At 38.0% G+C, this 22,571-nt stretch overlaps 1 protein-coding gene across 5 annotated transcripts in view; it reads right to left on the bottom strand.

Moving 5' to 3' along the window:
* FOXJ3 (forkhead box J3) overlaps nt 1–22,571 on the bottom strand; it is a 136,195-nt gene that overhangs the window by 71,608 nt on the left and 42,016 nt on the right. For 4 of the 5 annotated variants that reach the window (XM_055586198.1, XM_055586197.1, XM_055586201.1 and 1 more), the window contains exons 3-4: nt 17,398–17,722; nt 4,998–5,072 (exon numbers count right to left, since the gene is read on the bottom strand). In XM_055586198.1, the coding sequence (XP_055442173.1) occupies nt 4,998–5,072; nt 17,398–17,722 (400 nt within the window). Of the gene's footprint in view, nt 1–4,997; nt 5,073–17,397; nt 17,835–22,571 lie in introns of all 5 variants that reach the window. The other variant, XM_055586200.1, reaches the window with a different exon arrangement.

The following is a 22,571-nucleotide window of genomic DNA, read 5'->3' as shown; positions in this document are numbered from 1 at the left end:
TTGCTGTTTCTTTACAAATCAGGAGATCCCCAATCTCCACAAACATTGAACATTTTACAACCTCCCCAATCCAGGTAAAAAAAACAACCAAAAAACAAAGAACTCTTCTTACAATGAATTCATTGCAGTTATCTCTCCCACGCCAGACAGGTGGCCTTCATGGGGTCTTAATTATCATCTAATTTCTCCTAGAGCCCACTCCTGCTATTAATTATACAATTGCTGAAACAACCTTTTATAATCTTTTATCTCCTTTAAAGTCCAAGTATCATTTTCCTGAGTTAGAGAAGAATAAACAAGGTTGAGAAAAGATTAAGCTGGAAAGCAAAAAAAGAGAACTCTATTTTTTTAAAACAAAATTTAGCTGATAGAATTTGTCTTTTCATAATGTGAGCAAAAATACTTATTTCTAAAATAAAGAGGCATGTGTGAACTGCAGAATGAGAAGACTTTTGGCAAAAATTAGATTAAAAAACAGACAAAAATACAAAGCTAATGGTAAGGGAGGAGATAAAAGACAGGAATTAAAAAAAAAAAAAGGAGACAGATTACAGGATGCAGAAACAGGGCTGTCATCAGAGGAAAGGAAACAAATCTGTCCCAAAAAAGGCAGCAGAGTTATGAGTGCAAAATACGATTTCATTTTGTTTTTATTTTTAAAGAGAGCAATAAAGTAGCTGTTTGCATTTAGTTTCAGGGAACTAAGAAAAATGGATTTCAGACCATTAGGGTATATTGGGAGAGTATCAAATATTAAGGGCTTTTATGACAAAAATTACTAGAAAATAAGGATTGAGTCAGTAATAAGTAGTCATATAAAAGCACCTGTAATTCAACAAGAACTTTTCAAGTTTAAGTTGGTCACTACACCTCTCTGGTGATACACTGAACAGAGTTATATACCACAGAATTATGGGAAAGAAGCTGTATGAGCTACTTCTAACTCTACCTCTTTGGACCCATCTGGATCATGGCAGAAGCCTGCAAATCCTAAGGGGTTAAAATACACCCATTACCCAAGACCAAAAACTACTCCCACCCCACCTTGGCTCAATGGTTTTCTCCCACTGTAGTGAGGGTGGTTTTGGAAAAGCTCCTCAAATGCCAGGAAACACTGTAATACAAAAAGAAAAAAAACAATTCATAAGTACCAAAACTTAACTAACATTTTGGCTTCCCTTTCAAGGAAGACTGGTAGAATGGAAAAGGCACCAGTAATAGGAACCAAGAAACCAATTGTAGTCTCCTTGTTGGGCATTTATTCTAAGATGTTTGCTGTACTCCAGGGATTTGGTGGGGTGGGCACCAAACACTGCTAAGGGTTACTGAACTAAGTGAATATGTGCCAGAAGCTGCTGACGGCCATCTCTGCCACAAATCTGGCTAAAAATGAAGCCATGAGAGAAGCTAGTAGAACTAACAGATACAAAGAGACATCCCCAGTGATTCAACTGAAGAATCTGGCTCCCATTTCAGTCCCTCCTGCAGATATATTCTCCCTTAAGTTAGTCTGTAATAGGTTCCCGTGACTTGCAAGTAAGTTTAGCCAATACACCTGGGTTCTAATTCCACACTGAACTTGAGCGAGTCATTCCTCATTTATGGACCTTAGTTCCTCATCTATAAAATGGGCTAAATCTAACGTTTTCCAAACTGTTTTAAGCAACAGAACTTAGTTTAAAAAAAATCTTATTTTGATATTAAAAACTAAAATGATTTTATTCATATAAATCTACTTTATAAGATGAGATTTACATTTACTTCTGACCGAAATCAATTAAGAACTGGTATTTAAATCTCACCTTGAGACTGAAAATAAAAATGACTATTAGTATAAATACACTATCAAATGTATATTTATCATATCAAATGTATATTTTACTACAATGACTAAAATCAATAAGAACAATAATGTATTTGTGTGTGTTAGTTGCTCAATCGTGTCCTACTCTTTGCAACCCCATGGACTGTAGCTCGCCAGGTTCCTCTGTCCATGGGATTCTCCAGGCAAAAAACTGGAGTGGGTTGCCATTTCCTTCTCCAAATGATGTATTTGATAAAAACAAAACTTTAAAAAGACTACTGCTAAAAGTTAAAAGCTTTTATTAACCTGTTGCTGCTAAGTCGCTTCAGTCATGTCCGACTCTGTGCAACCCCATAGACGGCAGCCCACCAGGCTCCCCCGTCCCTGGGACTCTCCAGGCAAGAACACTGGAGTGGGTTGCCATTTCCTTCTCCAATGCATGAAAGTGAAAAGTGAAAGGGAAGTCGCTCAGTCATGTCTGACTCTTAGCGACCCCATGGACTACAGCCTACCAGGCTCCTCCATCCATGGGTTTTTCCAGGCAAGAGTACTGGAGTGGGGTGCCATTGCCTTCTACTTTATTAACCTACCAGGATTCAATTTCTGTACTGTTTTGGCTGCATAATAGTAAGACAATCCTGATTCAAAAAGAACAGTTGCAAAGAATAATGTGGTATTACTTAATCACCTGCCATACCACCATGATATTACTTAATTAAAAGTGGAGAAAAGCTTTTAAGTTCTGCACAAAAGACAAGCTGACAGCACAAGATTTACTTAACAAATCTCTAACTGGTTAAAATTTAGTACATGATATAGTTAAGCTTCATGGGTGTTGGTTTTTTATTTTTTAATGATTTAAATATCATTTAAAAATTAAATCTGATTGCAATTACTAGCTTCATAGAACTCTAATAACACAGATAATCTTGAAACTCTATTAAGACTTTTAGTCAGATTCATATACCCTCATTACTCATCAGAAATTGTAATGAAGCAAATATAAATTACAATTCCTCTTCTTTTATAATAAGCCTGCTTTAAAGCTAAGAAAAATTTTACCAATTCTTATTCACAACCTTAGAGAGTTATGAACACAAATAGTAAATTGTGTCAAATAAGACTATTACAATAATTTATTCAATCTTATTGAGAATCAACTTGATGGGGCAGATCATAGAAGATGCCATAAAACATTATTTAAGAGTGCCTGCTATACAATTGAGATGAATAACTCTCCATGTCCTAACCTCAAGAAGTCAACAGTCTAGCAGAGGATACAATACAGTTAACAACACAGGTTTGAACTGAACGGGTCCACTTATACACACATTTTTCAATATTAAATACAATATTACATAATTGCAGTTGGTTGAATCTGGGAGATGTGGAACTGTGGATTCACAGAAACCATGTATACCAAGGGCTAACTATAAATTATACTTGGCAGAGGGTCAATGCCTCTAACCCATGCATTGTTCAGGGGTCAGCTTTATATTCATTCATTCAACAGGAGTGTCTCCTCAGTGCCACCAGTCACTGTGCAAGCAACTGGGGCTAAAAAAGTGAACTATATACAAACTATCCCCATCCTCTTCACATTTAGACTTTAATCTAAAGGCAGTAAATAAACCAATGAAGATTTTTAAACATAGACCATATGACCATTTTTGAAAGATGGCTGGCTACTATATACTGCAGATAGTAAGCCCTAGGATAGAGAACGGAGAAGGCAATGGCACCCCACTCCAGTACTCTTGCCTAGAAAATCCCATGGACGGAGGAGCCTGGTAGGCTGCAGTCCATGGGGTCGCTGAGAGTCGGACACGACTGAACGAGTTCCCTTTCCCTTTTCACTTTCATGTATTGGAGAAGGAAATGGCAACCCACTCCAGTGTTCTTGCCTGGAGAATCCCAGGGATGGGGGAGCCTGGTGGGCTGCTGTCTATGGGGTCGCACAGAGTCGGACACGACTGAAGTGACTTAGCATAGCATAGCATAGGATAGAGAAATCAGTTAGAAGCTACTATAGTGATGACAAAGTAACAGGAACTCAAAAGATGGAACAACAAACTCGACTGAAGTATGTGAAAACAAAAAAACTTCACAGGGTAATGTTGCAGCTCAATCTTAAAAGACAAGGAGTATGAAGACAAGTAGAGGGAGTTTGTGCAATAGGAGAAACCTATATGAAAGGTATGTATGGAAAACTTCAAGTAGTTCCTCACAATGGATATTGAATAAGGTGAAATCATAGCTAGAAAGGAAGATTAAGGAAAAGATAGTAAAGGATGTAAGAAACACCTCCAGGACACTGGAGAGTGCTTTTAAACAGGGTGATAACATGATCAGGCTTACATTTTAGAAATATTCTTTCAGTGACAGTAGCCTGAAGAAGGTGACAAAGAGTCCAACCAACCAAAAAAGAATGTGTGGTTTCCAAAAGATAGACTATCTCAAAAGTCCTAATCTATCAATTTACCATGACAACGAAAAACGGTCCAAGCCAAGTACTCTGAGCTTCAGAAACCAAACAACTAGTACCAAGTTCAGGCCACAATTCAGTTGATACAGTTTGAAACTCAAAAAAAGGAAATTTCTGCAGATAAAATATTAAAAATGCAACAATGGCAGAAGATAAATGGAATGAAGAAGAAAAAACGAGAACCAAGAAAACAAGGATAAAACAGAGAAAATTTTTACTTCAGGGTAAGAATTACTTCCACTGGTCAATTACATATAGATTCACTCCTTTCCCCCTTGACCCAGATTCACTTCTTATATGCAACAATAAATTGTGGTTCCAACAAGAAATTCAAAAGTCATGTTTAATTTAAAACATAACACTTAAAAAAATAACCAAATAAAAACTAGATTAGAAACAGCAACCTGGAACAGAAGACCAACTCTACAGTAGCTAGCTAGCTTCTTACTGCTTGAAAAGAAATATCTTCCTGTCTGCTGTTTCCTTGAAGCATACAAACTAAAATAGGGTAAGGCGAGGTAAAGTAGAATAGGGAATATAGGGTAATGGAGGACTTGCTATTTCACAAAGGTTTCTTATCAATGAACTAGACAAGGTCCTGAAGCTTTAATCCCAATTCTTTTTCTTTATATAACAGGTATAACTCAGATTCAAACATGCCAACAGATACAATGAGGAATCCAATTATTTCAAGAAAATGAATCCTACCTTTCCAGGGTCATCCTTGGATCGAGGCACTTTAAGGAAACATTTGTTCAGTGACAGATTATGTCGGATGGAATTCTGAAATTAAAAAAGAAAAGCTATAGGGTCATTGGAATCCAAAAACCAAAACCCCCTTTAAAAACAGAATCAGCAACCTAAATATCTCTATATGCTGACATATCATTACAAATGGAATAAGCTTTTTAAATGAGCTTCAAATTAAAATCTTTCTGATTTTCAAATTATGAATGCTGCAAAGGGAAATAGTTATTGGAAAAGATAGTTCCAGTGAATCTTACAAAACTCCAAACAGGGAGTATATGTCCCTTTTTAAATGTTTAGTAAGATCTTTTAATGATGCAAGAAGATGTCTATGATCAATGTTAAACACCAAATAAAAAATTATATGCATATTGTGATTTTAATTGTGGTATATATTTATTAGCTAATTTATTTATTCTTAGAAACAAGGCAGAATGCAAAATGCTAGGAGTTATTCTACACGGAATTATAAGTGAAGATTATTTTCTTCCTTTCACTTTTCTATCATGTTCAAATGATCCACAAGGCACATATATTACCACTTTTTAATGAGTTTAAAAAGTTTATGTGCTCCATTACAAGAGCACATAAAAGCCAACTAGGTTCTCACTACGATATGTAAGAAAGAAAACCACATGGGAAGACGTGGGCTACAGAAGTCAGCAGGAACATGCAGGTTTCTCAATGGCAGCAGAAAAGGAAAACCAACTTGGACAGAAGGAAAACACAGAGACCTGAAGAAGCTGTGAAACAGGTAATCTTTCATGAATAAACAGGACTATGCCTCAATTATTAAAGAAAATACCTACAGGCCATTTCTTCTTAATGAAATGCTCCAAAATTTCCAGGAGACAGTGAAGAACAGGGAAGCCTGGCATACTGCAGTCCATGAGTTTGCAAAGAGTCGGACATGACTGACGGACTGAACAGTAACAGCAACAACAATGGGACAAGTGTCAGAAACTGCCCTGGGGCCAGGACTCTATTCCAATATACCACACTCAGCTGGAGGTTGACTATAGCTTGGAAAGGGGCACAAAACTCCCATCCCACTCAAATGTAACTGGATAAACAAGGATAACTGATCTGGCTGAGGGGGCAAAAAACACTGAAAAAGGACACCCCTCCCCCACAGGTCCAAGGGCCTGAGTAAGACTAAGTCTGGATCAAGACCAAAAAAAAAAGAACACAAAACCACTAGACCCTAGCACAAGCCTAGCAGGAATAAGAAGTAATAATCTACTAATAGAGAAGGGGCAGAAGCATGGAGACCCCCATCTGCAGCAAGGTGGGCAGAGACAACTAAAACCTAAAGAGAAAGCAGGAACACTGAGAAAACTCTACAGTACCCAAGCCTGTCTCCAAGCACAAAGTAACAGGAGTCTACTGTGGAAGAACGTAAAGTCTGTGGCATACTAAAGGTAAAGGTACCAACAACGAAACTCAAATCCAGCTCAACTACTGGTAAGAGTAATTCAACACAGACACAAATGGCCTGTGAAAAAAATGACTGTCCATTTACAGTTATAAATACTATTTACCTCTATCTCAACCATTCTTCTACACATGTAGCTAAAACTGTCAAAAGTTGCAAGAGACATGGAAAAGAAGGGGGGGGGAAAAAACCCACTATCAAAAGATAAAGTAATCAGAAAAACCCCACTGAGAAATGACACAGATGTCAGAAATATCAGACAAGCACTTTTAGAAAACTATAATGTTCAAGCAACAAGCAGAAAAAGTGCACAACTGCATCACAAGATGGGGAATTTCAACAGAGATGCGTAAACTATAAGAAAGGGTCAAATGTAACACGATTATGTTTCAAAAAACCGTGGTCAAAGATAAAAAATTCCCTAGATGATTCATCAGTAGATGGGACAGAACTAGGGAAAGGCTCAGATATCTTGAGGCTAGATCAGTAGAAATTATCCAGACTAACACACATGCATGCGGGCATGTACACATGCACAAATACAAAAAAAGTCATCCAAGAGCTGTGTAACAATACATGTAATTAGGGTCTCAGAAGAAGAAATGAAATGGAATGGGGCAGAGAAAAATTTGAAGAAGTAACAGTCAAGAATCCTCCAAAAATAACGCAGGACACATCACAGATGCAAGAATCTCAGAGAACATCAAGCAGAAGGAATTAAAAATCCACACACCTATATTCATTATAGCCCAAATGCTGAAATTCAAAATGAAGTGAACATCTTGAAGGAAGCAAGAGAAAAAAGAAAAAAAAAGATTATGTACAGAGAAATAAACATCAGAATTACAGCAGATGTCTCAAAACACTGTGTAAGTTAGAAGACAAAAAAGCAACATCTTTAAAATAATAAAAGAAAAAGTCAATTCTATATGCAGTAAAAATATCTCTCAAAAATGAAGGCAAAATAAAGACTCTGCAAGACACAAAAGCTGAAAAAATTCACTTTTTGTACCACCAGTTGGCTGGCAATGTTAGATGGAAGTTCTTCAGGCAGAAGTATGATACCAAATGGAAACTTGAAACTACAAGAAGAAATGAAGAGTTCCAGAAACTGTGAAAATGAAGGCAAATTTTCAAAAATCACTTTTTCTTATTTGTAATGCCTTTAAAAGATGACTGTCTAAAGCAAATATAACAGCTTATTATGAGGTTTATAACATGTAAAAGGAAAACATGATAACAACATAAAGGCTGGCTCAGGGGAATCAGAAATACAGCAGACCCTTGAACAATATGGGTTTGAATTATACCGGTCCACTAAACATACTTTTTTCCAATAAATACATACTATAGTGGGCTTTCCTGGTGGCTCAGCAGTAAAGAATCCGCCTGCAATGCAGGAGACATGGGTTTGATCCCTGGGTCAGAAAGATCCCCTGAAGAAGAAAATGGCAATCCACTTGAGTATTCTTGCCTGAGAAATACATGGACAGAGGAGCCTGGCGAGCCACAATTATGGAGTTGCAAGAGTTAGACATGTCTTGGTGACTAAACCACCACCACAATACGCTACAGTACTATACAATCCAAGGTTGGTTGAATGTGCAGACGTGGAACCACAGATATGGAGAATCAACTGTAAAATTATACATTCGATTGTGGAGGAGTCAGACTGCACTGCCTGGGCTATTCAAGGATCAACTGTATAAGGTTTATAAAGTTCTCACTCCATACAGAAAATAGTATAATGAAGGTAGAGTGTGGTAAGTTAAAGATATGGGTGGTAAATTCTAGAATAATTACTTACCAAAACAAAATTTAGGAAGAGATATAACTAATAAAATAATAGTGAAGATAAAATGAAATCACAAAAAGTACTCAGTCCAAATCCAAAAGAAGACAAAGGAAAGAAAGAACTAATCAGAAAAACTACCCATCTAAAAACTTCAAGATGGAAAAAAAAAATCAGGATGAAATCAAAATGGTCATCTTTTCTAAATGGCTTTGGAAGAACAAATCTCTACTTGGGTCTTCCGCCTCTATAAAAAGCTTAAAAGCCGGAAATCTTCCAGATTCTGCCACTGTTCTTTTTTCATTTCTGCATTTGCTGTGTAGGCAATCTCATCCACAGCCATGGCTTCAATAACCATCTGTTACAGACCTTTTTCCTAAATTAACATAAATTTTCAACAATCTACTAGACATCGCCAGAAACTCCAACCCAACATGTTTAAAACTAAACTCAATCTTTATTTCCAATGTGGTCTTCTTTTAGTTTCCTCTTCTCTGCTTATTCATATAACTGCTCCAATCAGACACCTGTCAAGCCTCCTTAAATCCTCCCTCCTCCTTACCATCTAAAACAAATCTGTCACCAAATTTTCTAAGTCTGCCTTCAATTTACCTTCTTTATTCCATCTCTTCTGTTACCATCTCAGTCTAGGACACCAGTCACACCAAAAACTAGTACAATAGCTTCGTTCCTCTCTTTCAGTTCAGTTCAGTTCAGTCACTCAGTCGTGTCCGACTCTTTGTGACCCCATGAATCACAGCACGCCAGGCCTCCCTGTCCATCACCAACTCCCAGAGTTCACTCAGACTCACATCCATCGAGTCAGTGATGCCACCCAGCCATCTCATCCTCTGTCGTCCCCTTTTCCTCCTGCCCCCAATCCCTCCCAGCATCAGAGTCTTTTCTAATGAGTTAACTCTTCACATGAGGTGGCCAAAGTACTGGAGCTTCAGCTTTAGCATCATTCCCTCCAAAGAAATCCCAGGGCTGATCTCCTTCAGAATGGACTGGTTGGATCTCCTTGCAGTCCTCTCTTTACCCCTCTCCAGTATTCTCCACCCAGCAGACAGTTACCTCCTCACAAGGCAAATCTGATTTTACCACTTCAATTAAAATCTTTCAGTAAATTCTCATTGCACTTAGGATAAAATCTAAAATCCTAAAGCCTCCACAAGCATCTTCATGACCTCTCCCTACCCTGCTATCTATAAGTCTATACTATCTGTACTCTACCCTCATCCTCTCCAATGTTCTCTCTCACCTGTAGGCTTTCCATCTCCTGCAAAAGTTACGGCCTCCAGCCTTTCTTCACTCCCTTCACCTGAGTCTACTCAATCTCCAATTCATTCTTAGTTTAAATGTTAGTTCCTTAAGGAAATCTTTTCTGACTTTCATAGATGATTAGGTCAGGCAAAATGTACATTTCACATTACACAATGATTGTTTAATGCTCTTGCTCCTAAGTAAGGATCTTTTCTACCAATTCAGAAAATGGAATATAATGCTTTTCATATGGTAATCATGAATCTTCTGGAAAAAATACCAAGAGCATATTCAGAAAATAAAAACACCCAGAGAGCTATGAGAGCCATGACATGTATTTACAGTACACAATAGAGAAAAGATATTTACTTCAGACCTCACAACCTGGAGACACACTACATCTAACAACCCTAAGGAAAAAAGCTCAAAGAGTAGAGGTAGACATAATTAGGATGGCCAAGTTAAAGGTGGAGAAAAATGGCCCAGGTTAAATAACTGATGGATTTTTTTTTCCAGTAGTCATGTATGGATGTGAGAGTTAGACCACAGAAACCTGAGCACTTAAGAATTGATGCTGTTTAACTGGAGTGCTGGAGAAGACTCTTTAGAGTCCTTTGGACAGCAAGGAGATCAAACCAGTCAACCCTAAAGAAAATCAAACCGGAATATTCACTGGAAGGACTGATGCTGAAACTGAAGCTCTAATACTTAGGCCACCTGATGTGAAGAGCCGACTCATTGGAAAAGACCCTGATGCTCAGAAAGACTGAAGGGAGAAGGGGATGACAGAAGATGAGATGGTTGGATGGCATCATCCTCCAGGAGTTGGTAACGGACAGAGAAGCCTGGCATGCTGCAGTCCATGGGGCTGCAAAGAGTCGGACACAACTGAGCGACTGAATTGAACTAAAATAACTGTTAAAGGCAAACTGCTTGGCCTTGAAAACCACATCTTCAAAAGCAGCTTCTCAAAAGTACAGCCTACTTACCCTAGAATCAGTTGAGATGAATATTAATGCAAATTACTAGGCTCTAAGATGACTAATTTAAAATCTCTGGACTTGTGACCCAGAAATCTGAATTTTAAAAGCACTCTTACTGATTTTTATTTTCAACTTGAGTTTAATCTGGCATCTCTAATTCCATCAATCACCATGTTCCCACATATATTTCTCTTCTCCCACTGAGAGAGCTGGGACTCCCAAAATATGAATATCTGTAGTCATTTGTTCTATCCTACGACGCACACTGATTACTGAGGAAGGCTTTCTTATCTCTCCTTGCTATTCTTTGGAATTCTGCATTTAGGTGCTTGTATCTTTCCTTTTCTCCTTTGCCTTTATCTTCTCTTCTTTTCTCAACTATTTGTAAGACGTCCTCAGACAACCATTTTGCCTTTTTGCACTTCTTTTTCATGGGGATGGTCTTGATCACTGCCTCCTGTACAATGTCATTAACCTCTGTCCATAGTTCTTAAGGCTCTCTGTCCATCAGATCTAATCCCTTGAATCTGTTTGTCAATTCCACTGTATAATCGTAAGAGATTTAATTTAGGTTGTACGTGAATGGGCTAGTGGTTTTCTCTACTTTCTTCATTTAAGTCTGAATTTTCCAATAAGGAGTTCATGATCTGAGCCACAGTCAGCTCCCAATCTTGTTTCCGTTGACTGTATAGAGCTTCTCCATCTTCAGCTGCAAAGATTATAATCAATCTGATTTCAGTATTGACCATCTGGTGATGTTCATGTGTCGAGTCTTCTCTTGTGTTGTTGGAAGAGGGTGTGTGCTATGACCAGTGCGTTCTCTTGGCAAAACTCTATTAGCCTTTGCCCTGTTTCACTTTGTGCTCCAAGGGCAAACTTGCCTGTTACTCCAGGTGTTTCTTGACTTCCTACTTTTGCATTCCAGTCCCCTATAATGAAAAGGACATCTTTTGGGGGTGTTAGTTCTAGAAGGTCCTGTAGGTCTTCAGAACCATTCAGCTTCAAGTTCTTCAGCATTAGTGGTTGGGCAGAGACTTGGAATACTGTGATACTGAATGGTTTGCCTTGGAAATGAACAGAGATCATTCTGTCATTTTTGAGATTGCACCCAAGTACTGCATTTCAGACTCTTTTGTTGACTATGAGGGCTACTCCATTTCTTCTAAGGGATTCTTGCCCACAGTAGTAGATACAATGGTCACCTGAATTAAATTTGCCCGTTCCTGTCCATTTTAGTTCGCTGATTCCTAAAACATCAATGTTCACATCTTGCCATCTCCTGTTTGATCACTTCCAATTGACTGGTTCCAAGTTGAAAAAGGAGTATGTATACTGCCATCCTGTCACAAAGGAGAAAGGTGTCTATTGTCACCCTACTTATCTGACTTATATGCAGGGTACTGTATGAGAAATGCCAGGCTGGATGAAGCACAAGCTGGAATCAAGATTGCCAGGAGAAATATCAATAACCTCAGTTAGGCAGATGACACCCCCTTAAGGCAGAAAGCAAAGAGGAATTGAAGGGTCTCTTGATGAAAGTGAAAGAGGAGAGTGAAAAAGCTGGCTTAAAAGTCAACATTCAAAAAACTAAGATCATGGCATCCGGTTCCATCATTTTATGGCAAATAGATGGGGAAACAATAGAAACAGTGACAGACTTTATTTTCTTGGGCTCCCAAATCACTGCAGATGGTGACTGCAGCCATAAAATTAAAAGACGCTTGCTCCTTGGAAGAAAAGCTATGACCAACCTAGACAGCATATTAAAAAGCAGAGACATTACTTTGCTGACAAATGGGTCCATCTAGTCAGAGTTATGGTTTTTCCAGTAGTCATGTATGGATATGAGAGTTGGACTGTAAAGAAAGTTGGGCACTGAAGAATTGATGCTTTTGAACTGTGGATTAAAAGGAGAACTGGAGGAGACTCTTTAGAGTCCCTTGGACTGCAAGGAGATCAAACCACTCAATTCTAAAGGACATTGACCCTGAATATTCATTGGAAGGACTGATACTGAAGCAGAAGTTCCAGTGTTTTGGCCACCTGATGCAAAGAGCTGACTCATCAGAAAAGACCCTGATGCTGGAAAACACTGAGGGCAGGAGGAGAAGGAAGTGACAGAGGATGAGATGGTTGGACAGCATCATCAACTCAACAGATGAGTCTGAGCAAACTTCAGGAGACAGGGAAGGAGAGGGAAGCCTGGCGTGCTGCAGTCCATGGGACTGCAGAGTTGAACGACAAGTGAGCAACTGAACAACAACAAAAACCACACAATAATCAAGGTCAAGGATCAAGAAGAGATGACCACAAAAGTCTAGGAACAATGGATTTTAAGAAAATAACCCAACATCTCAGTCTAGAGAGAATCCAGAAGACCGCCTGAACAACAACTGTGTGTATGTGCTGTGTGCTTAGTCACTCAGTCGTGTCTGACTCTTTGCAATCCCATGGACTGTAGCCTGCCAGGCTCGTCTGTCCATGGGGATCTTTAGGCAAGAATACTAGAGTGCATTGCCAAGCTCTCCTCCAGGGGATCTTCCCAACCCAGCGATCGAACCCAGGTCTCCCGAACTGCAAGCAGATTCTTTATGGTCTGAGCCACCAGGGAAACCCAAGAATACTGGAGTGGGTAACCTATCTTTTCACCAGCGTATCTTCCCGACCCAGATATAGAACCATGGTCTGCTGCATTGCAGGCAGATTATTTACTAGCTGAGTTACAACTACTACTACTTATATTCAGTTTTAAGATTTTCTTTTTTAAACCTTTTTTTATTTCCTTACATATAGTTTTTGAATGTGTGAAACACTTAAGATGTTTTAAAACTCAAAACTATATAAAAAGGTACACTCACAATCTCATTCCGTTCTCTCTTCTACCTCAGTTCTATACATACCTATAGATAACTACATTTACTGTATTTCTAGTTTATTACTCCTAAATTTCTTTTTACAATAAGCAAATACATAATATACTCTTATTTATTTTTCCTTCACTCAGAAAAGTAGAATATACCCCACATACCAATACCACTCTTTCATATTTTTCTTTTTACTACCTTAAATTCCAATAACAGGTTACCTTTCTTCAGTAAGGTGGATAGCACAAAAATCTAAATTCCTTTGCTTCTAGTTCAGATTATAAAATCATTCAATTATAGAAACTTATATAGTTTTTTGAACTGTCATGGATTATTCAAAGGATTGTTTTTAATATGTAATCTCCCTTTAATGCCTTGGCACAAAATGAAAGGGAGTTCACCTAAATATTGGGCTTCCCTTGTGGCTCAGCTGCTAAAGAATCCGCCTGCAATGTGGGAGACCTGGGTTTGATCCCTGGGTTGGGAAGATCCCCTGGAGAAGGGAAAGGCTACCCACTCCAGAATTCTGGCCTGGACAATTCCAGGGACTATATAGCCCATGGGGTCGCAGAGTCAGACACGACTAAGCGACTTTCACTTCACCTAAATATTAAAATTCTATTTGAATCTTTTAAGCAAGCACAGCAACATTTTCTCCTTTGGGTAACTTTAACTGTCTCTATGTTTCTGGCAAGATGGATGACAACTGCTTTAGGATCTTTATTCAACTCTCATTTCATGTAACACAAGCTAATTTCACAAATTCTACATGACCTTCCCTAACCCATCTCCTCCATACCTGAAGAAGAAATGGTAAACAGAAAATTGCACAAGCAATGTTAAACAAATCTAAAGACCATGAATGGGAACTTTTAAACATGAAAAGAGAGATAAGACCTTGGCAAAGGAGAAGATAAATCACTTTCCATTTATCTCCATTTCAAATGTTCAAAATATTACATTTCTATGTTTACAAAAATAAAACTTAAAAGTAATTATGGCAAGTTCTAGGCTCCTAAAATTGGATGGAAGAAAACTTTTTAAAAAAGAATAATTATGAAATAGCAATCCCTGGAAATATTAAAGGGCTTCCTAATATAACAAACTGAACCAGATAATCTCCTCGGCATATCTTTTAGTTCTAAAAAGCAGCATCGTTTCTCCACCTATTCCCATTTTTCTCCTTCATTACATTCAAACTATGTATCTTCCAGGTGAAATATCACTATTTCTAAACCAGTTTCAGACCATAACTTGGTCTGGCCAGCAGCCAGAAATACAACAGACGGAATCTGGCACTCACAGGTGGACTCAGATGAAATAAGATCTCTGAACAAAAAACTCTAAGTTCTATAATAGTGTTGTGTGCTAAGTCTCTTAGTCGTGTCCAGCTCTTTGTGACCCCACGGACTGCAGCCCGCAAGGCTCCTCTGTCCATGGGATTCATTCTCTTCCAAGCAAGAATACTGGAGTGGGTTGCCATTTCCTCTTTCAGGGGATCTTCCCAACCCAGAGATCGAACCCACATCTCTTGTATCTCATGCATTGGCAGGCGGGTTCTTTGCCACTGGTGCCACCTGGTAATAGAGTTATTAATAAAACATATAGAAACACAAAAGATGAATTCTACATGGAGAAAAGAGGTTACATATGAGCTTAAAGAATAAACAGAATAAAGCTAACAGAAAAAAGGGAAGAAAGTCTAAGGACAAGTAAGAGAAAAAAGCAAGAAATCAAAATATCTTTATCTAGGAAAACTAATAGGTGGGACTAGATAGAAGAAGAAAGAGTATATGAGAGGGAACTAACAAAAAATAAAACTAGGAAAGAAAGCTGGAACCAGGATGCTGGCTTTCATTCAAACTGCATTTATTAAGGCTTACTCAATGGAAGTACGGAAGAAGGCAATGGCACCCCACTCCAGTACTCTTGCCTGGAAAATCCCATGGACGGAGGAGCCTGGAAGGCTGCAGTCCATGGGGTCACTGAGGGTCGGACACAACTGAGCGACTTTACTTTCACTTTTCACATTCATGCACTGGAGAAGGAAATGGCAACCCATTCCAGTGTTCTTGCCTGGAGAATCCCAGGGACGGGGGAGCCTGGTGGGCTGCCGTCTATGGTGTCACACAGAGTCGGACACGACTGAAGTGACTTAGCAGCAGCAGCAGCCGCAAACAGAAGTACTATGCTGGGGCATGGAATAGAGGAAGAGATTTAAAAAAAAAATCCCTTCCCATAAGGCACTTGGTTATCTGGCACAGTACAGAGCACATCACTGGTACACAGTAATTTAGTAAATGCCTTTAATAAATACATTCAAACAAAAAAGACAAAGATGTTAAGACAGGAAAGATTAAGAGAAACAAGTTTAACTACCAGCTGATGGCACCTCTGTAAACCCCCTTCTTCCACATGCACATAAACAAATACACACACCTCCACAAAGCACACAACCGGATAACTCCTACATAAGAATATGAATGCAACATGCGTAGATACAAAAGAAAGTTGAATTATCCGTTGTATAACGTAAGTTAGGTAACCTGAAGGTTCCTGAAAAAGCTTAGGTGAGGAAGTAGGACTTCTTAAAAAGGTAGCTGATTCTAGGGCTGGGCAGGAAAGGTATAAGATGAGCCTGGAACATCTTGTGGAGTCACAAAGTTAAGAAGTAAACAAAAGAACTGAACCATATATCAACGGTTACAGGAGCCAACTTGTTAAGAGCTCCCAATGGCAAAAGCAGCACCAATTTGAAGAACAAATAACAGCAATACAAAAAATAAATATCTATGAATGCCAACTGTTACAAATAATGATTGAATGAATGAATAAATAAATAAAAGGGGAAGTAGGGATAAGTTTTTTTTTACAGAAGAATCCCAATTAATATGGAAGGAATAAAAGAAAAGAGAAAATCACAGCTAGAAAACAAAAACTGCTGTAATGATCTACCAATGAAAGCTGAAATGAATAAAGTTTTAGGGAAAAAATAGGGTACTTGCATGCCAAAGTATCTCCCCCAAAACACTTCATAATTTACAAAGTCATAAATAGTAACTTCGTAGTGGAGAAACCTGACAGACACCATTTAACCAAAGAACCAAGGTCAACATTATCAGTAATAAGATATACTGACATCAAGATATCCCGATACGACTGATATACAGAAAAGGACACATCACTTCTGTATTATCCCTCCCCAAAATGCACTACCCTCAATCTAATCAAGAAAATATAAGACATATCCAAACCGAGGAACATTCTACAAAATACCAGACAAGTACTTTTCAAAAGTGTCAAGTATTCTTCAAAAGTGTCAAGATCATTATAGGCAAAAAAAGATGAGGAACAGTTACAGATTAAAGAAGCCTAAGGAGACATGACAATGACAACAAAATGCAATGTGGGATCCTAGATTAGATCCTGAAATGAATCCTGGAACATAAAAAGACATTAGTGGAAAAACTGGTGAAATCTGAATAAAGTCTGTAATGTACTTAGAAGCTAACAGTACTGCTACAGTCAAAAGTATTAATTTCTTAGTTTTGTTAATGGTTGGTTATATAAGGCGTTACCATGGAGGAACTGGCTGAAGGATATACAGGAATGCTTTGTACTACTTATGTAACTCTTCTGTAAATCTAGAATTCTTTCAAAATAAAGGTTTTTTTAAAATCTTGGGTCATGAAAACAATACTAGCTGCAATACTATGTTGGTTTTTTTGAACCTTAGACTCTCAACTTACCTGAACTGTGGGTACGGTTTTCCAGTGAATGCTACTTTATCTCTACTCCCACTTCATGCTATGTCAGTCCTCTTACAATAAAGTTCTAACAAATTAATATTCTACCAAAAATAGTTATTCATCAAACTAAAAACATTTCTTTTACATCCTAAAAATGACTAGTAATCAGAATTTCACCTCTAATTACATAAACCTCCACAAAGCTTTACCTTCAGTAGAAGCCAATATTGTTCTTGTTCACAGTATAAAAATAAAAACTTAAATAAAATCCTTACCTTCCAACCACTGCCAGCCTCTCTATAATATGGGAAGTTATCACAAATCCACTGGTAAATCTCACTCAGAGTCATTTTCTTTTTGGGTGAGCTATTGATTGCAAATGTAATGAGGCTGGCATAGCTGTATGGAGGTTTCCCATCTTTGTGCTGTTGGACTTCTTCCTGGTCCAGGGTTGTATTTGGGTCAAGGAGTGCGTTCTTCTTGGAAATTCCGGTTCCATGTGCATTTTGTGCAGCATCAGATTTTTGGATGGCTGCTCTCATGGTGAGCTGTGGTAACCAGTCCATAGATGTTAGGCTGCTCTCCAGTTCAGATGTCATCCTGAAGGTAAATAGACTCCTTAGTCAATATCAAGGAAAGAACCCCTGCTTCTCAAAATATCCAATATTCACAATTCTAGGAGTTCCAAAGTGAGGGAAAGCCTGAGTTAAATCTGGAGGAAAAAGATTGAGTATATTAATGACCAAACCAAATATTTAAGGGATTACATTTCCAATTTTTTTTCTTAATTTCTTCCTCTCCAAAACAACAAATTTGGTTTGAAACTATACGAGACAGAACAATGCAAACATACAAAGTGATTTTTATGTCAGTTTTCTTAAAATGACTATCTGTCACTTTGAACAGATAGGATCACAGTGTGAAAAAAAAAAAAATCTGTCTGCAGTCCAGCTCTTTACTCACCAACACCACAGGCCCTTTTAAAACTTAAGACTACATATCTGGCATTTCTTTTACATAAATTTTAGGGAAATCATACAAAAGAATACCAAAAGTAAAGTGTAGGCAAGAGGTCAGAGAAGTAACTGAGAAATAGGCACAGGAATTTACATGGAGGAAAGGTATAGCTGAGCAGGTGGGAGGTAGGAAGAGTAAAGCAGGGTAGACAAGAATAGCAAGGAGACAAGCTAGCTGGGGGAGTTGACCGAAAAGAGGAATGCAAACTCAAGGACACAGATGAAATACAGAAATGGAGAATAGGCAGCACCATGAGGTTTAAAAAAAAAAAGTCAAAGAACAAGTTTTAAAAAACTAAGATCTATCTGGGAGTATAGGATATAAGAGATAAAGTCACATAAATGAAAAGCAGGAAAAGAAGCATTAAAAACTCAAGGACAGGCTTACAAAAACATCCAGTAATCTGGATTCTGTCATCTCGCTCTCTCCAAGGCCGAAAAATTTCAAACCATTACCACTCAAAGAAAGAAAAAACAACACCTGCCAGGTTAACACATATTCTGGAGAGAGAAGGAAGCTGCCCTAAGAATGAAAGATAAAAGAAAACAAAGCTTGACACTTCACACTAGCATGGCTAACTCTCAACAAGGGGTACAAACTTTCCTATCCTGGGATCAAAGAAGCAGGAAAAGTGAGCCTGACAACAAAGTGGAGAGGCATGAAAGACTTACAACTGATATGAAAATAAAGGAAAAAAGAAAACAAAACAGGAAACTTAAAATATCTCAGTAAAAAGAAAAAAACTGTGGCAAAGAAAATCCCACATATACCCTTCAATCCAAATGGCCACAGGCAAAAAACAATCTACACTTAGTGCTTAGGATCTGAACTTCTGGAAGGCAATGTAGAACTGATAAAGAACACAGATTCTAGAGTCAAGTAGACCAGAATTCAAGTACATAATCTACCAGTTACTATCTGTGAGACTATGAAAATGTTAGTATCTCTAAACCCCATCACATCTGTGAAATGAAACAATAATAATACCTATGGTTAAAATACTACTTTGAGAATTAAAAATTAAATGGGTAACTTACACTAGGAAGAAACACTCAATAAGTGTTAGTTAATAATATTGCTCTAGGAGTATCTAGGGAGGGTACTAATGAACCATAAAGTAAACAAGATCAAGCAATCAAGAGACAGCCATGAGGATTCTATCTGCATTACCAGATATTCTTTTTCTTATATTCTGATTAACAGTTTTACATTTTTCATTCTCCCTTCCCATCTCTACAGTATGCATTCCTCTGAAACCTGAACTTTAAATTCCTCTATACAGCACCTTCAGAGATCTAAAAAAAAACCCTCACCCTCCTGTTCTACAATCTCAGACAGAAACGTCTGTTTCCAGAATGAAATAAGTTATAGAAACTTGTGGAATAAGGAGCCAAGATAATTTAGAGATCACAGAATATCAAAGAGTAGGCAAAGTACCCTAGAGATCAGAGAACAATCGCTTCAATCTAAAGATGAAAAACGAATTCATACAAATAGTTAACAGTAGAACTAAAACCAGAGCTCAGAGCTCCTGATGCCCAGTCTAGCAGTTTTTCTACCATACTTACTTGTAATATTAGAATAATAGTATCTACCTCTCGCTGACATAAAGTACAGTGACTGGCAAACAATAAACAGGCAATAAATGTTAGCTCTTGGTGGTGGTGATAACAGTATTGATAGTTGCTGCTATTATCATTCACATTTTATTCTACAAGCATTGGCTATTATACCAGGCTGTCATCGTATTGGCCTCAATTAAGTCTCTACCAAATAGCTTTATTTTGTTCAAATACCCCACGCAGCTAGTCATACACATTTTCAAAGATAATGTAAAAGTACATTGCAAACTGGAATATAACGGATATTGCGGATGCTTCCTATTGAAAATCATCTTTAACTTCTGTTTCCTTCCACCAGTGCCACTGACTTTATGAGAATCTCAGTAATAAAACATGAACATATAGTAAGCAGGTACTTAATACTGTTATAACATTTAATAAGAATTTGTGATTACACATGTATACAAGATTATTCTAGAGTAAAATTTTATACACACAGCAATTAAGATAAAATTTTTATCCTCTAGGAACCTATACTCCAATTAGGAAAGTCAAATACAAGAAAGAGTTGAAAAAGAGCTATGGGTTCTGTAATAGTTCAGAAAAAAGTAGAAGACAACATGGGCTGCAGCCTTAAGAAACAGAAGAACTTTAGCTAAGACTTGAAGTAAGTTAAGATCTAAATAGGCTGGAAAGAATTTGTGCCTAGTCAAAGACATCATGAGTAAAAAGTATTCCATTGTTGTGCTTATGTCTACTAGTTCTAATTTGAAGTAGACTATAAAAATCTCTCTTAAATTTAAAATCTGAAAAACTGGGTTTCTGTTTTCTTTGCTGTTTGTTCAATTTTACATATTCTTGGTGGGGAGATAAAAAGTGTCTCCATTGTTGCTGCTTAGGCTGGTTGCTGCAGTGGTTCTCTACTGAGAAGACAAAAAAATGACCATTAGATTTGGCCAGATCATCAAGTAACTTTAGAAAGAAACCTCTCAATGGAATGGTGATGACAGAAGTCCACTTGAATAAGAGAACAGATGGTGGCAGATTTAAAAACAGCATGAGAGGCTCTGAGGAATCTGGTTATGGAAATCTGGTTAAGAAATGTCAGGCCCTCATTACCTCACCTCATTCCAAAAGCTTCCTAGCTGGCCTTGTAGACTCTGATTGCTCCCTGCTAAGCACCTCCAGGGTCCATGCATATACTCCAAGAGAAAAGTCAGCAATGTTTTCCTGCCATTGTGCCCCAAAACTTTCAATGGTTCCTCTTCTCCTATTATACTAATTCTAAATGCCTCATTTTCAACTACATTAGCTTTCATTTACCTTTTATTAATTCTTCTCGATAAATTCCTAGAGCAATTATAACCTCAGTTTGGCTCAACCATGCTGTTTTCACATGTACAATTACATCATAAGCTTTCTAGCCTCACTTCCTTTTCCACCTCCCCCTCCAGAAAGTCTTGTCAATCTACTCTTCTCATTCTCCATCTCCTAAATTGAACTAGATCTTACCCCTACAGATTATAAATACTTCTATTACAGAACTTACACAGAATTAAATTATCTTTAACTCTCTCGTGAGGCCATGAGCTCCTTAGAAGAAGGAACTTTCTAATTCTTTTCTGCTCCTGCAATGCCTATGAACACAGTGGGTAAAGGGTGCTTAAATGATCAGAACAGTGACTATCCAATGAAGGTGAGTATGCTCCTCCCCAAACAAACAAGATCAAACATGTTTTCAAGCTAAAAGGAAGAGGTAAAAGAAAAGAGGACTCAACAGTATGAGGAAGGAAAACCACAGGACTGAAGTCCTTTATGAACTGGAAAAAAATGTGACTCAGCACAGATTGACAAGTAGCAGTACACAGAGACAGAAAGTTCTACTAGAAGAGGAGAGAAAAATGGGGAGACGGAAGTAAAGGTAAGAAGATAATGTTACTTGCAGGATAAAGCAAGGCATGAAGAAATTATGTCTGAAGTTCTTAAATCTATAATGGTATCTATTGCTTAAAAGGAGTTGCATGAGGAATTTTCTCTGCATACAATGAAAAGGTAACGAGTATCAAGATCTAACAATTCCACTGTAAGTCATGACACAGGAGGAAGAAAGGGGTTCTGACCTCACTTAATGACATACTGCCAATGATATGCTCACAAATTCGCATTTTAGCTACTTCAGCCTGTTGCTTGGCTTCCTTCTGTAATTTCCCTAATACCTGAGGAGTAACCAAAGCTTACAAAGAAAAAGTTCAAGACTTCAATAGGATTGAAAAGGTGGGAAATGGGTAGAGATATTGTTGGCTTTCCTAAATGGACCTAAGAGGAACACATCAAGGAAAATAAGAGTAATGAGTGTTATGATGTTGTGACCTAGATATGCCTGAATGTTCCCCCTCCATTCCTAGCACTTGCCATTTTATCTTAAGACTTGGTATCATGTGAAAAACTGAGCAACTGGGAACTGAAAAGAAATCCTTGTAATTACCACAGTAGTAATTCTGATCACATGCATCTCAGGGGGTCAAAATACATATATATACTTAAACATTTTAAAACATAATTCCTGTTACTGCATCTCAGCACTCAAGGCAATCAGAAGCAAGGTTGATGGCAGAGACCACTAACTACCACCTAATACCTGTTGTGGCCTTCTTCCTTAAGACTACAACCCAAATTTTATTCTGGATACTATTACACCTTTTGCCCTATCCTGAATGTGGATACAACAGCTAGTGTGCCAACAGTCATCTTTGGCCATAAAGTGATCTGTGGAAATGGAAGTCATATGCTGAAGGCATGGAGCAGAAAGAAGGGATCTGGGTCCCTGATTTTTTGGTGAACCAACTGTGAAGCTGCCATCCTAGTCCTGA

The sequence above is a fragment of the Bubalus kerabau genome, chromosome 6 (assembly GCF_029407905.1).
Source record: "Bubalus kerabau isolate K-KA32 ecotype Philippines breed swamp buffalo chromosome 6, PCC_UOA_SB_1v2, whole genome shotgun sequence".
Classification (NCBI taxonomy): Eukaryota; Metazoa; Chordata; class Mammalia; order Artiodactyla; family Bovidae; genus Bubalus; species Bubalus kerabau.
Note: the sequence above shows the minus strand (reverse complement) of the source record. Positions and strands in the feature narration are given on the sequence as shown.